This window comes from Pollachius pollachius, assembly GCF_949987615.1.
Source record: "Pollachius pollachius genome assembly, chromosome: 15".
Lineage (NCBI taxonomy): Eukaryota > Metazoa > Chordata > Actinopteri > Gadiformes > Gadidae > Pollachius > Pollachius pollachius.
Window position 1 is genome coordinate 17,024,361 of NC_136948.1, and position 17,252 is coordinate 17,041,612.

General features: G+C 46.5%; 1 protein-coding gene across 1 annotated transcript; it reads right to left on the reverse strand.

The window, feature by feature from the left end:
* Positions 1-2,656: 2,656 nt before the first annotated feature.
* fosl2 (FOS like 2, AP-1 transcription factor subunit) lies at positions 2,657-12,037 on the reverse strand. Its single transcript, XM_079752459.1, has 4 exons — positions 11,350-12,037; positions 8,773-9,030; positions 8,080-8,187; positions 2,657-5,994 (listed from the first exon to the last, which is right to left on the reverse strand). Exons 1-4 carry the CDS (start codon positions 11,479-11,481, stop codon positions 5,287-5,289), a joined length of 1,206 nt encoding a protein of 401 aa, XP_079608585.1. The 5' UTR covers positions 11,482-12,037; the 3' UTR covers positions 2,657-5,286.
* Between the last annotated feature and the right edge of the window lie 5,215 nt (positions 12,038-17,252).

A 17,252-nucleotide genomic window follows, 5' to 3' on the forward strand; every position in this document is an offset into this window, starting at 1 on the left:
TGGACCTGCTGAAGGGGAAGCTGTCGCTCGATGCAGGGCTGTGCATCACACGGCGGGGCACAAGGAAACACCCCTTCATCACATCTCGCCATGGCAACGCTGGACACGACAACACTAGCCACTAAGTCCCTGTTAAAGGAGACCATCCAATTTAAATACTTGTATATCACTTTAGTTCTTACAACTCAATGACTACAAAAACATGGCCAGGAAGTTGTGAAGCCGTTGAACAGTCTCACATAAGAGTTATAAAAGTGTTGAGTGCAAACAAACAAATAAGTAACAAGTAACCTATTCGTTCGTCCATTAACGATTTGAGCACAGCAGACTGCAACAGCAGGAGTCTTGTGCCGACACATCCAGGTAAGCTCACCTACAGTAGGAACAGTGTTCAATTCAATACAGCAGCTGCACTGACTTGGCCCTTGAATACCGCAGTTAATGAGGTTTAATGCCTCATCAATAAATACGTTTGATACAGTATTACAAAAGCAATGAATGCAATTATGTCTTAGAATAAAAAAAACATGACAGTGTGTGTGTGTGTGTGTGTGTGTGCGTGCGTGGAGCAAGTTTAAGGGCTTATTTGTGATGCTGCTGAGGAGCCTGTGCTGCTGTTGCTGGCCCACCTGTGATGAGGTTTGTTAAGGCGTGTGGTGGGAGGTGGCCTGCCACAGAGAGGGACATTCACCCTGCATTAACCAACCTTAAACGAAAATTCGGCCTACAATCACATTTTCATTTATAAAAATAAACAACGGTATAAGATTCCAATTAATTTTATGTATGGGAATGATCCGTTTAATTGTTCACTTTAATCAGTAACCCTCGCAACAGCTAAAGGATAATACAAAAGATACAATGTTTTTTTGAAGAAGCACTATTGGGAATGGAATCGAACCAAAGTGAGGATGGCCCCATCTAGTGGTCATTGGATGACACTGAACTAGTAAAGGACGGCGCATATCGAATGATTTCAATCAAGCAGGGCCAAATATCACGCATTGAGCCCTTCTTTAATAGGTCAATAATTGAGCCTGAGACTCACCAATGACCCTTCTTCTCACGCGCTCTTGCGACACCTCATATTTCTCACTCAAATCACGCAATATTACGCTAACTTTAGCAGGTAGATGAACCAAAAAAAATCGTGGTGGGGTTATCTTCAAGTAAAGTAACTTTTGAACAAAAACACACAACGTTTCAAGACGCCTTTGGTTCTTGGTGTCCTTATGTGCGGGGACTAAAACTGAGTTTACAATTCACAGAAGAAAAAACATTAAATCAGCAAGACTTGTACCCTTCTGTAAAAGGTCCATGGAATGAATGGGCGGCCATGTTTTAGTCCGCTGTCCTTTCTTTAATAGGTCCACGCTTGTACCATGGACATATTATAGAATGGACAGCGGATTCCAAAATGGCCCCCATTCATTCCTACGAAAACTGCTCAATGTCGCAGGGCAACATCAAGCCCCCGGGAACAGTGCATACTTCCACAATCCACCAGTGCTCAGCGGCCAAGCCTGGTATTGCAGCTGTTTAAGCGGGCTGTGGACGGGTCCCTCGATTCAAGGGGCCCAGAAGTAGATATCTCCGTTCACTCCAATACAAGTGGGGAACAGGAGTGTGTCTCCGCAAAAAATGTCTGGATATCAATCAAAGGCTCATAATTATCTTTATGGCAAGTACTAAAAAAAGTTTTCTCTTTTCTAAACGCCACCTCAAGCGTTTTATTAGCCGTTTTATGTTATTGTTTTTTTGCTGGAGAAGGAGGGGTGGGCAGCTGAAAGGAGTCGTAGTGAAACATGTTGTTTCGGCCCGGCATCTGAGAGGGCCTAGTGCACGGCTCCGTTAACTTCTCGTGTCCGAGGTTTTTCCTTTTACTTAACATGAATGACGTCGATGGTTTTTAGTCACTGTGGTGACTTTTTATCACTAAAATTGTTTTAGTGATACAGGGATTTTTTAGACTGGTTCAGCTGCTGCTCAATGACTCACGTTCCTCTGCTTGGATCATTGCGATTCACCATGTATTGATCCATTTATTCAAAAGATCCGGGTGCATTACGGTATCATTTTCATCCATCCAGACATTTTTTACGGAGACACATTCCTGCTCCCCACTTGTATTGGAGTGAACGGAGATATCTACTTCTGGGCCACTTGAATCGAGGGACCCGTCCACAGCCCGCTTAAACAGCTGCAATACCAGGCTTGGCCGCTGAGCACTGGTGGATTGCGGAAGTATGCACTGTTCATGGGGGCTTGAGGCTGGTACCCGGGTTTCCAGAGCGTTAGGCAATAGTTGCCTCAGCTTCCCAATGGAGATTAGAAAGAAAATTGGTAGGAGGTTAGAATAGATATGATAACGTTTAAAACATACATTTTGGTTAAATGGAAATATCAGCGGGAGTCGAACCCGGGTCTCCAGAGTGTTATCTGCCAGTGTTCCTATCTCAGTGGTGCAGTGGAGACTCCCAGTGGCGCAGTGGAGACCCTACGCCACTAAGACAGAAACAATGTACATAATGATACTTGACACTAAAATGGACATGTTGAATACACACATTTCAAATACGTTTCACTGAATGAAAGAAATATGGTTGAGATTATCCATGAATCAATCAATAAAACGGCAACAAGCATTTGTGCATTTCAAAATGTTTTTATTATTATTGTTTTAAATTAACAAACACTGGCTTTACATATTGCTGTTTTTTTTTATTGATTTTGAATCATTTTAAAACAGTTAAAGCATTTGGAAAATAAGTAATAGTAGTTGAAAACAGGCAGTAGACAGTAGATTACATGTACAGTAAAAGATCTACAGTCAATGGCTTTCCTATGTTTTTCTAAGGGGATCGAAGGATCGATTGAAACCTACACGTACAGACATAGCAGACTCACCCACAATAATGGCTTTTTTGGTATCAATTGATGTCACATGTTTCCAATGTAGAATTGAGCTGTTTTCCCCCCGTTGTATCCGCTTGATACCATAACTAAAGACTCATCACAAGATAAATACAGATGGCACGTTCCTTCGAAACAAAACCTTTACACATTACAGCAGCAGTCTTTAAATTCAATGTCAAAGTCCATTTGCTGCATCCAGCACAACAAAGGTCTTCAGCTCGGTCTTGCTCTCTCTCTCTTCCATTATTGACATCAACATCGACAAAAATATATTTATATATTTATATTTATAAAAGGTAAAGGTAGCCCCTGAATTTACACTAGGAGGAATGTTTGAGGAAAACAAATAAGTTCTAAATATAGTTTCTCTATTTGTCTCAGTGCTTGGTGCTTTTTATTTAATAAAATCCATACCCCCTTGAGATTCTCACAACATCTTTTACAATTTTAAGTTTGTTTGCTTCAATAAGTGTTTTGTAGACCCTCAGGTATTCTGTCTTGCCCCAGTCTTCCCAAATGTTTAATCCCTTGCCATTGGTCTAAAATGAATTAGTTGCCTTGAGTGACATTGCATATGAGCCAATAAGGCTTCCACTAGTGACAACGTCTCTACCCAGTATTGAGAAGGTTGGTATAGGTACACCAAAACATCCTTTCATGAGCTGAAATCTGCAGTGAAGCTGAAATCTTAAATGATCACCCTTAGTAAGAAAAGGTGCATTTAGAGTGACATCATTGTAAGCTGGCAGGAGTCTCTACCACAGTGGCTTTGCTTTTATTATTAAGGTGAACAGCACTGGCAGACGGATCACGGCATAAATGACACATGTAATACAAACTGTTTCGGGCTGTTTTAAAACCTGCTCTGCCTTGAGAGGCTATTTGAAAAAGGATTAAAAAACCCTTCACTGTGGGAAAAGAAAGTATTGAGAGAGTTTGCAAGAAACAACAAAAAAAAACTACAAAATCCAGCAGAGCTCTTTTAAATTATCAGGGTTATTATTTCTTCCAAAAGTCCAAGCAAAAAAAACAACAAAGTATAATAATCCCGACAAGACGAGTCTGTGCGAATGCATCCCCTCCACAGCGCAGCACAGCAACACGGCTGTATAAAAACATGACATGGATTCAACTCCCCTCCATCACGACAGTGAAGACTCCTGGAGTCCTGCTGGGTGGGGATGAGCAGGTGGGGGGGGGGGGGGGGGGGGGGCGGTCCACTAAACATGAGGGAACATCCCTGACATCAATGGTCGAAAATAGAAAATAAATCACAGACACTTCCTGCACAACTGGTCAACGTTAAAACACAAGATCACTGAAGCAACATTGATTAACCACTGCGAGGTGGAGCCATCAAACGCTATGGCCAAACCGAGGAGCGGGGTGTCAATATAAAATTGGCTCGTATCCTTTTGCAACACTGAGTGGTTCCAGGCACGGCAGTGGCTGGTTGGTGCTTTTCTACAGGCAGAGATAAGGGAGGGCAAGGTTCTCCACTAAACAGAAGAAGTATGTACCAGCACAGGGTATCAATTACTGTCAAAAAAGAGACGGGAATTACATCAACAATGTCCACGAGCACATCCACACTCCTCCACTCCCAGGACCGACGTCCGACTGAAGTAAATATTTAAAAAAGGGAAGGGTGCGAGAGAGAGAGAGAGAGAGAGAGAGAGAGAGAGAGAGAGAGCGAGAGAGAGAGAGAGAGAGACAGAGACAGAACGCAGAGTAAAGCTGTCCTCGTTTACATGTTTAAATTGATTGATCTTGGCAGAGTGCAAGTGTTGTCCACATGGCTTTTCTAACATGGTTTATAAAAATATTGATATTCTTAATTTTGCCCTTGGATGTATGATCATCTCCATTCATGACTGCCTGATAATAGGCATCAGTTAACTTCAAATTCATCTGTTATGTAAACAAGCTGACACTGAAATGGAGAAGGGACGACACCCGTCAGATAGGTGCGTGTTTTTTCCGACATATTTAAACCAAAAAAAAACTAAATCAAAGGTATACGAAAGCATAATTAAAAAAGTAGGAACAAGCAGCATAGCCTTGATGGCTCTCCCTGGGGCAAGGAAACAGCTCACCCCATCCCGCTTGATCTGGACTTTCTCTCTCTTCTTTGAAAAAAACAACCAAAAAATACGTTCATTTTCATTTGTGCTCTTGAATGTCTTTCCTTCCGGCCGCCAGGTGGAATGCGCGTAAGCGTGTGTGCCCCCAAAACACTTCGGCGTTCAACAGTGTTGTGTTTCAGATCTCAACCTCAGTGCAGTGTGTCACCAGACGGGGGGGTAACCACCTCTTCTCCATCCCTCCGCCCCCCGTCCACCCCCCGTTCTCCCCTCCGGCGGAGGCCTCTCAGAGGGCCAGCAGCGTGGGCGAGTCCGAGGACTGGTCCCCGCTGCTGCTGCTGCGGCGGTGGGCCTTGGAGCAGGACTCGGAGGTGGCCGAGGGGCTGTCGGGCTCCAGCAGGTTGGGGTAGGTGAAGATGAGGCTGGGGGCGCTGGGCGTGGAGGCCGGCGTGGAGGCGGCCACCACCGGCGTGTTGAGGCTGTCCCCGTCGGTGCAGTACATCCCCATGATGCCCCCGATGGCGCCGCCGCCGCCGCCGCCGCCGCCGCCCAGGCAGATGGGCTTGATGACGGAGCGCTGGGGCTTGCCGCTCATCTCCATCTCCATCTCCACCTCCTCCTCCTCGCTGTCGTCCTCGTCGGGCTCCTGCTTCACCACCACGGCGTTGACGGGCGCCCGAGGGCCCAGGCTAGGGCGCATGGTGAGGGGCAGTGGCGCACACTGCTGCTGGTTGTGGAGGTGGTGGTGGTGGTGGTGGTGCTGCTGCTGCTGCTGGTGCTGCTGCTGGTGGTGGTTGTGGTTGTTGTTGTGGTTGTTGTTGTGGTTGTTGTTGTTGTGGTGGTGGTGGGCCCCCTGGTGGAGGTGGTCGTCGGCGGGCAGCTTGCAGGCGGGGTTGTGGGCCACCAGCATGAACTCCAGCTTGTCCTTCTCCTTCTGCAGGGTCTCAATCTCTTTCTGCAGGTCCGCCTTCTCCTCCTCCAGCTTCTCAGTCTCCTGCGGGGACAGCAACGGCAATGCATGAGCGACTGGGAACCACCAGGGGCCGAAAGAATCCTTGATTGATTATTGAAGATCTGTGTCACGATCATGTGATCATCGCGTTCAGATTCGTAATTAATACATCTGCATCTGAAAACGGTATCACAACTAAACTGAACCACAAAGCATGGCTGGCATCATGTGCATTGCTATATCTCACCAACAGAGGGCACTGTTTGCTAGCTTAAGTTTTCTCTGACAACCCCGAACAGCGGGGCAAATCAATGGGAATTTAATCTCCAGATAAGCATGCTCAAAACATCTTATCTACCAGCGTTCTCGCCGAGTGTGAGTTATTTCCAGCAGGTTTTATCGGTCTTAGTATGATGTGGTCTTAAACTCATAACAATACCATACATTGTTGTACCCGTGTTTCAAAGCCGCACACCATGAATCTGTCTGAAAACAAAGGCAGACTCTCTAAAAAAGTCTAGTCACTGATGCAGACTGGGGAAGATAAAGACAGATAATCACACATACGCACCAACCGTCTGAGAGGTGATTAAGGGGCAAAGGTATGAGGAAGTGAACAGGGGAGAATAAAACACAGGACAGGAGGCGTGACGGAGCTGACGCCGTGCTGAACTCTCCGGGAAGATATCGGCTGCTGAAGTCGCTGGTACATATCGTCCCTCTTCACACAGCTGGGAGAAATATCTTCCTTATACGGAATTTGAATAGATAGTGCTGCCAAAGCACAAGGGGCGTAGTCTTTTCCCTGGAAGCAATAGTTGTGGTGGCAATGTGTGTGTGTGTGTGTGTGTGCGTGTTTGTGTTTGCGTGCGTGGGTGTGCAACTGTGTGCGTGTGTATCTGTGTATCAGTGTGCTTGCATGTGAGCATGTTTTTATGTGTCTGTATACATCTGTGTATATGTGTGCTTGCATGTGAGCGTTTGTATGTTTGTTTGTATGTGCGTGTGTGTTTGTGTGTGTGTGTGTGTGTGTGTGTGTGTGAAAATGTGGGTGTGTGAACATTTGTGTGTGTGTGTGTGTGTGTGTGAACATGTCTGTGTTTGTGAGTGAGTGTTTGTGTGTGCGTGTCTGGTGTGTGAGAGAGATGCACATCACAGAACGATGCGTGCGGGGCACGTCTGTACATATGTGGTCGAGACTAGAAATGAGCCCCATTTCCAACCAAAAAAGTCCCGCATTCACAGAGACAGCTGCCTACAGCGCATTCCATTCCGGCGCGGGGGGGGGGGGGGGGGGGGGGGGGGGTGGGTCAGTGGGTAGGGGAGAGGGGGCTGACAAGCTCAACCTCACTGTAATTGAGCTAATTAGTCTATTTAAAATCTGTTACTCGCTGCCAAGCAAGACAAGCCGTACCTCTGTCTACAACAGCACCAAAACAAAACAGCTTTTCATCGTCCTCGTCCTCTTCCTCTTCCTCCCTCTCCCTCTCCCTCTCTCTCTCTCTCTGTCACTCTGTCTCGGTCTCTCTGAGAAGCACGCGTCGAGCACCAGTCAAACCAGTGCGACGGAATGGAGGCTGGTGCGTTCTGAGGAAGGCTTGTGCTAAAAAGGAGGAAATGTCTGAAGTTCATCAGGCAGAAACTAATTGTGCTTTACGAATCCCACCACTGTTTAAGATGTTGCTGAAGCCGTGAGGCATACAGTTGAGCTGGTATCACAAAAGTGAGGAGTACAACTTAAATCGTAAAAAATACAAGTGTTGACACGAAGACTTGCGCTTTTTGGCACACACACACACACACACACGCACACACACACACACACACACACACACACACACACACGCACACACACAGACACACACACACACACACATAAAAGGAGTGGGGGAAGAATCCCCACTAGAGCATGGAACCCTCAACTAAACCCGATGAACTTGTGCAAGTACAAGAAGCTAACAGAATCGGTTTCTGCTCCTCCTCAACCAGCCCCCTCCTCCTCCTCCTCCTACTCCCCCTCCTCCTCAACATTATTATCCTCATCATCGTCCTCATCGTCCTCTTCAACGCCGCTGTATCCAACAGGTGTGCGTGTTCGGCGTTGCGTGCGCGCACAGCTCAACTCACCCCTTGCAGCATTTCGGTGAGCTCTCGTCTGCGGTTGCGACATTTCGCTGCGGCCAACTTATTCCTCTCGCGGCGAACCCTCCGTTTCTCCTCCTCCTCGGGGGTGAGCTGAGGACACGCACAGCAAACTAGTTCAGTATGTTTCACACGCACACAAACACACACACACGCACACAAACACACACACACACACACACACACTCTGAAACCTTTAGTGAGTGCTTCGAGACAGTGATTATCGCTCACAATGTTAAAAGTGCTTTGGATAGTACACTGTGGTGTTATGGAATTACCTTAATGATGTACTGATGACTACACAGGACAAAAGCCCAGTTATTCGGGCTCTGACATAACAAATACCTCCAGGAACTATGTGACTAAAGCCGGCGTTGGTTACGGCACACGTATAGGGAGAAAGGACCGGAGCGATGTGGTGAGAATACCCCATCGCTATAAGCCCATTAACACGATGGTACGCACTTGAAGATGCGATTTGCTTATCGGGAAACTTATTTTTAATTCATCATCATTGCATCTCTCTCTCCTTTCTCTCTCGGCCTTTCTGTGTGTGTGTGTGTGTGTCTCTCTCTCTTTTTGTCTCTCTGTGTGTCTCTCTGTTCCCGTCTCTCTCTCTCTCTCTCTCTCTCTCTCTCTCTCTCTCTCTCTCTCTCTCTCTCTCTCTCTCGCTCTCACCTGCTCGTCCCTCTTGCGGCGTCCGCGGGTGTCTCCGATGGAGCGTATGACGCCGGGCCGAGCCAGCGGGTTGTGGTGGCTCAACAGGCCTGGCCCGCTGGTCAGGTGGTTGCTGTAGGGGTGGGAGCGGGAGTACGGGTTGGACATGGAGGTGATGACGGTGGGCTGGACCATCCACTGGAGGTCCTGGCTGGTCGTTATGGCATTGATGGTAGGTATGAAGGCACTGTTGGAGCCGGGCATGTCGGCCCTGTACTTCTGCAGGCGGGCGAGAGAGAGAGAGAGAGAGAGAGAGAGATAGAGAGAGAGAGAGAGAGATGTCAGATGCGAGCCATGTTGTCATATAAACGCATGTTTCTTAATCCTGTGAGCATGGTAGCGTTCTTCATCCAACACCCCCAACCCCCTCCATCTCATGCTCTACTACTACTCCTTGACAGCTCAATCGACAAAACACAGACACACACACAACAAAGAGCCAACCGCCTCGATCAAATTCATACCGTGTTCAACATTTGAGTCACTTTGAGTAATGGTCCAGCCCACGTATGAGCGAAAACACTTTCACACATTTAATCCCTGGAGTGGAACGTGGTGATACGCGCCGGGAAAAGCCCCCCTGCCGGACCCGCTAGTGCATGCTCTCCACTATACGCTATCGGTGCACACCGAAAGCCCCCCTGAGCGACACGGAAAGGAAATAAGCGTGGAACAGATTATTCATGGTAAAAATAAACAGATTCGTCATAATAGACGTAAACGACAAATGACTGATTAGAGTTGTGCTGATTAGGCAAGCTGCCTGAAGATGAAGTCACACCGATGGTCCGTATATGGAATAACCAAAAAGTGTGCTGCTCTCCGGAGCCGTTCTCTTATGGGTAAACAACAAGAAGGGCAGGGGATCGGGCTTGTATTGTGCAATACTCGCCGCGTCCATCGGTCAGCTTTACATCCTGTATCAGACATGTCTTGTTGCCAAGTATCTATATAATGGGACTGCAATATTTTCGCACGCACCATCGGTGTAGTTCCTACTAGTCCCACATTGTTTTCCCAGTGAGTCACCGGCAGATTTTGTTAGCCACGTGCATACAACGAGCAAGTTCCAGTAAAGCGGGAAGCAGCCTGGAATTTAGAGAGGGGGGTGGAGGGGGAGAGGGGGCAGGGGTGCGTGTGCGCGCCAGCGTGGAAGTTTATTGCGTGCGTGTGTGTTTGTGTGTGTGTGTGTGTGTGTGTGTGTGTGTGTGTGTGTGTGTGTGTGTGTGTGTGTGTGTGTGTGTGTGTGTTTGTGTGTGTGTGTGTGTGTTGGTGTGGGGTGGGAAAAAAAACATTCCTAAAGTTCGGCAAGATGAAAGGCAATTATCTTTGTGTACCCCAAGAGAACACAATCGTTTAATGGGAAGCGGTGAGGCAAAACTTGAAGGTGACGTCACGTCTCTATCAAGGATTGCTTTACCGTCAGGGTTTATTATTGGGCTGGAGATTTCCAGAGAAGCCGCTGCGCAATAACGTGCAACAGTGCCAGCACTTGTTAATTTCCCGGATTCCCAGCCTACCCTATGATTTCCAAACGGGAACTAGCAGTAGAAACAGATGTAGGCCAACACGATGTGCGTTGGCCCGAAACAAGTTGTGCTGAACTGACAAGCACCCCGTATTGGTACATTTTGTCTTTCCCCGGAGTGTTTGGTTGTTAGGTAAATTCGCAGGGCACGGCGATTAAACTGTTGTTTATAGGTGCGACATGTTTAAGCCTCTATGGAGGCCTAACCCCGTATTTGAACCTCGCAATGCGTATAAAGACGTCAAATCCCGCCGTCGCGCAACCCGCCAGCGCTTTGGCACAGGCGTACAATGGTTTGGTTAAATTCAGAAATTGTGTGCGCGTTGGTGCTCATCTTCGATGCGTAGCCCTAATTGGTCATTGAACTGTTCTAGTTTGTTATGAATTGATCGTTTTGTACAATTCTTGTTTTGTATGTAGTTGTGCGTAAAACGCTCTAAAAAGGGGAATACATGCGCACCGAGCTCTGGCTCTCTGGCGTTGGACAGAGAACAGGAGACTCGGTCTAATAAAACTGAATTCATAACGAACTGTCAAATCAAGAAGCACTTCGACAGGCCTTACGTTCGACCCAACCTACCGCTCGAACAATTCACCTCATCCACAGCGTGCACTGCATATCTAATGCGCAATGTAACTGATTGGTGTTCCCCAACTTGTAAAGGCTAGTTTGCTTTTTGTTTCGAAGCGCAGATCTTGGACTGGGACCAAAAAAAAAAGTCCGAGTCATCCTCATCCAAACTACGACCACTCGCGAACCCAAAGCAGTGCTTAAAGGCGATGTATTATGAACGCATCAGTCCAGTCACTCATATAACGTGTAGTTGTGTTCGTCCACGTTCTTCAAGATAAACGGTTTTGGCACACATCTTATGCACATAGAAACGTGTGTGTGTTTTATGAATATTCTGCTCAAATGTTTATGGAAAACAGCCTACATTAAAACAGTTGTCATGTTTCTTTTCTTTGCCATGTTTTGGTACGCCTTGATGTGTGGTTGCGAGCCATACCTGGTAGTTGGAGGTAGAGACCGGACTCCCGATCGTGCTGCTGCCGCTGGTGAACGACTCTGGCTGGGCAGGAGAGGTGCTGCTGCTGCCGCGGGACGAGGTGTCGTAGTTCCCGGAGTAGTCCTGGTACATGATCCAGGAGAGGGAGGAAGACTTCAGTAGACTACTGCGGGGAGCTCTGAAGCCTTGGAACAAATCTCGACGGTGGGAGAGGGCAGCGATGAAATCCTTTGATTCTCAAGACGTTATCTCGAATATCCAGAAGAGTGGTGGAAAACTCCTGAGTGCATTTATGTTCCTCTAAATTAATTGAAGCGAATGACTTTTACGCCCTAGTAATAATAGTTGAATAGCATTGGCATCGCACGTAATTGCGATTTTTCTTTTTAAGAGGTTTAAGGACTATGTCTGTCCTTAAGTCATAAGTCCACTACAAAAGTTTGAAAGATGTGTTGCCTGTGATGTGCGCAAACTTCTAAGTAAAGTAGTCCAGCACACCTCAAGCAACGACGCGCCTTCAGGTGAACCTGAAACTAGATGTGACTCACGCAGGTGGAGAGTCGTTTAAAAAGCTCGACTAGGTATAATTTCCCTCGTCTTTTTTCTCTATTACAGACCTTATCGCTGTTATCTGCCGTGCACGGAACAGATCAAACTTTTTTTTCTTTCTTTCCTCCTTTCCACACTTCCTAAAGATGACTCACTTCAATGGCACTATGTAGAAGCGCGACCGCTTTTCAACGCCAACGAAACTGTGCACGTCACAGCCTGGGCGTCGCCACTGCAAACAGGGAGGGGTCACGTTTGTCCAGGCAACGCGTCGGGAGATGAAAATCCTGGAATTAGCCTAATACTTGACAAAAATACGCAAGAGTCCCATCCCAGTGTTAAAATATGTATTTCAAATAAGATAAGCAATCATATCTCGATGTCTGGAACGCCCACGCTGGTATTTCGGTTTATGTTTCCCTTCGCGTCCACCGTTTTGTTGTTTTGGTACAGCCCATTGACGCATGCTTCCTAAAATGGGCAGTTGCGTCAGAGAACGCATGCGGGTTTCCTTGGTAAAAAGGAGCGTCAGACAGTGGAGGGATTCCCTCCCCTTGCTAGTGTTGCCAGATTGGGCCAAAGTTTCTGCTCAATCTGGCAACCCTGGAGGCAGTTGGAAGGGCAGCGGTGCAGCCAGGGTTGCCAGATGGGGAGGGAAATGTAACCCAATCTGGCAACACTTCCCCTCGCTCGCCGTACTTTGGACACAGTTAAAGCCCGCTTGCTGTTCTTCTGCCCAGTGCAGACAATACGAACTGCCATAGGATAGACTCGAGAGAGAGGACTATAAAACATATTACTATACTTATTCGTTGACTAAATATTGACGCAATGTAATGGCATCTCATCTAGTAGATAGGCTTTTGGCTGCTAAAAGAGAAAGAGACGGCACATGAAACGACGTTAGAGTAGAAGTATAGCCACATAGAGATCGGATGATGGTGTGCCATCGCCAGCATTTGGGAAGGCTGGCGAGTTGCATTGAATCAGAAATAATATTAGTACGAAGGCCTATCGGTTATCTCAATAAAGCCTAAAGATCTTTATTGAAAAAAAGTGTGAATCTTCCAGCCGTTAGAACTGCATTGTACGGGGAACAAGACGCTCTACCGCGCAGGTGTTGCTAGTGGTTGGATTAAAATTAAATGGAGACTAATTTAAGATCGGACGCACCTCTTAACAAGGGCACAACGCCCAGAAAATGACATGTTACCGATATGAAATGGCACATTAAATCTAATCCTATCTGGGATGGTTCCTATTTTAATCTGTTTGCCACATAGCCGGTTATTCTGCAGCCTTATTACCCCTGTTTGTTTCGCGCCCTTCCAAATAAATCTACTGACCTGTTTCAATTAACGCGAGAAGTAGTCCTACTTACGAGATGCTTTCGGCATTACAAAACTTTAAACGACAATTTAACTTTAAGCAAATCCAATCAGAATATCGAGGAGCAGCCTAACAACCATTAAATATTCGTTCCAATTGTGTACGAATAGGCCTATTGGTCAAAGCAACAGCATACCCGGAAAGACCTTTAAGAGTGTGTGACGCTGATGGAGAACGCAAACACTGCTAAACGTTCATTTGATAATCATTATTCTAGGTCTGTCTTGTCTTTGGCCTTGTATTGAATCGCAGGCCTAGGCTACATTTACGCATGTGGGGGGTTTGCGGCCGATAATTGCCACTATCATTGCATAGGCTTTCTACTGAGAAAATCAGAATGTAGGCCTGCTATTATGTAGATGACTCGTGAGCCAAGATCAATATGTGCATCTACTAAGGGGGGCCTCCTACCTGACTCCTGAGCCATGTAAACCATCTGCCCTTGCCTTAGAGATACACCTTACAACCCAGTGCTCCAACTAAGATCCTCCATCCTTTCAAAACTGTTTGTTCCACCTGTCAGACTAAGAATATATACATATATGCAGAACAGATTGAGGTATAAACAAACAGCATTAATTCAACAGAATATTTTCTATAGAATCTGGGCATCCAACAAACGTAATAAATAACTATTTCACTCAAACTTGGTCAGGCGAAAAGTCCGGCAAGCAAACAAAACAAAGGCGGACCCAGAGATGCACTGCCCCAGGCCAACTCGCTGGATAGGCAGGCTAATCAGCCAGCCAGCCAGGATAGAGACATGTAGCCTACTGCAAACTAGCACATCAAAATAACATTATTGTTATTTGCTGACACCAGACGTGGAGAGGAGAGAACAGAGTTGACCGCGGTTCCCGCAGTTCACTGTGGCGGTGTTCTTTTCCCTCATGTCAGGATAGCTACGGTTCATCTCCTCATTCAACTGTCAACATCGAGAGCTTGATTTGACAAAAAAGGATTACTCAATTTGCGGGGCCCTGCTCGATTTGCAGGGGCCCTGTGCTAACATGTGCAGCGGGCGTCCAGGGAGGTCCGTCTCTGGCCACAGACAGCCGTGACGTAGACGGGGGAGGATGGACCCTGATCTCTAGTCCTGCCGGCGCAGGAGAAGGAGGGAGAGGCCGTGTTAGCCGGTTAATAGCTCCTGCGAGTCGCTGCCTGGACACTTCTGCTAATTGAACACGGATTACATAAGTGCAACCTTTTCATGTTCGAGGTAAATCACTAGTGGTCTAGCAAAGCTAACACAATATAGCCTAGGGATTTTATCATCAAATTAGTGGTGCGCAAAAAAAAAAAATCGGACGTAAGTGTTGAACAGAAAACATTAGCAATGAGTGGTAATGAGATATTTTCCCAGTAGAAATGTCACCTATTTTTTTTTTTTTACAATTTGGTAATAACGTCTATTTACTACTTATTTTTCTGTCGCTTTTTATATTAATTATTTGTTTCTCAGCCTCCTCCACCTGCCAAATTAAGATTTAATAACCTGACCTGGATAACATTGCAACATGATGACCTGCATGGCTAACCAGATAGCTCTTATGTTACGATCAGTCTACACACGCACTACAGGGCAGTTGATCGAATGACAGGACGAACATATTTGGCCTCTTAAGCCCTTTGAGAATGTACCGGCGATTAAGAGCTATACAAGTACACTTTAATTGAATTGAATTCAGTCAAAACGTTGAAATATATAGTGTTTTTTCTTCATTATTTCCTGTTATGTTAACAGCATCATGAAAAAAAAAACACATTCTCAGAAGGACATTTCCAAAAGGTCGGATTTCCTGTAGACTGAGCAGCTGCGTTTTAAAAACCAACCCAACTACCTCATTTTCACTGACCGTTACCTTGACGACACATGTAAATCAGTCATCGCAAAAGTGAACAGGAGGATAATTTGAGCATTCTTGACCCCAGGAGAGTGTGGTATTGTGAAGAGTATAGAATATGAATTAATTGGCCACGCACGCTGCTGTGAAACCAATCATGTTCAAATCTGTGCGGTGAACAGTGGTTGTTGCCCAATTTCCTCGACACGTCAATGTGCCTCGCCGCGGAACAACCTCTCGATGCTACGCAAGTTCACTCTACCCTTACAAACTCCATTTGTAACACATTCATACATGTTGTTGACATCATGGAACCCATGTGTTCCATTTGTGTTCCATAGTTCCCTGAAGCGTCCTTTAACACTGCCGTCTACTGATTCAACCATCATTGTTTTGCTGGATTATAGAAAACAGGGTTAATATAATGTTTATAATTGTACATTCTAAATATGATTGATATTTCCACGAAATGGTTTTTAATAACAAATGCACAAACACTGAAAATAGACCAAAAAATAGGTAAGCCACAAACCAACATTGTTTACTTCTTTTTGTTGGTTTGCGACTGAATCCTAAAAACCAACATGCACACTGGAAATACAAACCGCTGTGCCGGAAATGAAACATCATAGCGGTATTGAAGACAGCAACTTTGTCACTTCTTGCTCACTTTCCCTAAGCCCTAAAAAGTGGGAGGAGGAGATGCATCGGGAATTGCTAGAAGGTGGGGATGACCCAGTCTATCTCGATGAAGGCTGTAACATAGCAACCCAATGTTTTGTTGCTTATTTCTTTGTGGGCAGGGAACGAAACCTGCTGACCTGCATCACTGCATCATGGTGTACTGGGCACCAACACTTGCAAACTGAGTTAATATTGTGCATCCTCTCTCTGCAGCACATAATCCAATATGAGGTTCCCCATAACGAGAATACAAGCCAGTTACTTTTGTGTGTGTGCGAGTTGGGTGGAGTGGAGGTAATTCATAACCCTATGTCATTTTCAAGGCCGAAAGTGGAGTGTGGAGGTAAAGTGACACACAGAAACATGTACACGTGGTTTCAGATCATAGGGGCTCAAACAGACATGTGTGCGCGAGTACAAACCCACACACACACACACACACAAGCACGTGTGTGCTTGTGTGTGTGTGCGTGGGCGTGTGTACGCCCACGCACAAACATACACATACACACTCACACACAAACACACACGCATACGCTCACACATACGCACACACATACACACACTGACAGTAACTGTATGTGCAGCCATTAGGGTATCAGTTCCTGATACAATGAAAGGAAGTGCGTCACCCAGAAAGTCTTTGCCCCGAGAAAAAACAAAAACAACGGAGAAGAATGGAACGTGGCGTAAACAGAGAGAGAGAGAAAGAAAAGAGGAAATGTTGTAGTGTTTGTGTGTGTGTGGGGGGGGGGGGGGGGTCGGTGGAAGAAGTGAACCAACTAGCGAGAGAAGAAAGAATAGGAGGCGGGTGGAGGTGGTGGTGGTGGTGGAGGAGGGAGATTTGCAAACAGGCACAGAACAGCGGACTCAGCCACCTGCAAAACAACACCCCTCCGCCCTGCTTCATCTTCTACTTCCACCTTTACTGGACGTCGCTCTGCCGCTCTGTTTCCACGGTGAGCGGGGAAAACATGTGAAGGCTGAGTGAGAACACAAGAGCCCCCGTTTGGTGAAAACAAAGCAAAAGCCCAACAGAGGGAAACGCTGGCCGCTTCTCGTCCTGCGCGTGTTATCGTGTCTGGGTTCTCCTCTGCGTCTTGTTCTCGGCCAGCCTCGGCGTAGTGGCACAGCGTGTCTGGGAGAAGCTGCTCACGCAGCCACGGCCAACACACAATAGGGAGGTTTTATCTCGCTCTGTCAACATTCTGCTCCGTTGATATTTATGAGAAGGCGGCAGTCGGGAGAGTCAGTCAGGAATGTTAATGGGTTCGGAGGCCCGGGAACACGGACCATGGCTCCTGCTTGGTCTCAGCTCCTGACCTAGATCGAGCGAGGTCGTGTACCGTCATCGGTGGTCGAAAACTCAGAAAGATCCAGAAAATGTTCTTGTTTTGAGGTCTAAGTGGAATACAATTGGATGATAAACATCTGCGT

Bases quoted from the DNA above. Each gene is read 5' to 3' on its own strand.
- fosl2 (XM_079752459.1), bottom strand. From the start codon at position 11,481: ATGTACCAGGACTACTCCGGGAACTACGACACCTCGTCCCGCGGCAGC. The intron at 9,031-11,349 runs GTATGGCTCGCA...GCCCGCCTGCAG, and splicing joins TCTCTACCTCCAACTACCAG to AAGTACAGGGCCGACATGCC. The intron at 5,995-8,079 runs GTGAGTTGAGCT...CTGTCCCCGCAG, and splicing joins TCACCGAAATGCTGCAAGGG to GAGACTGAGAAGCTGGAGGA.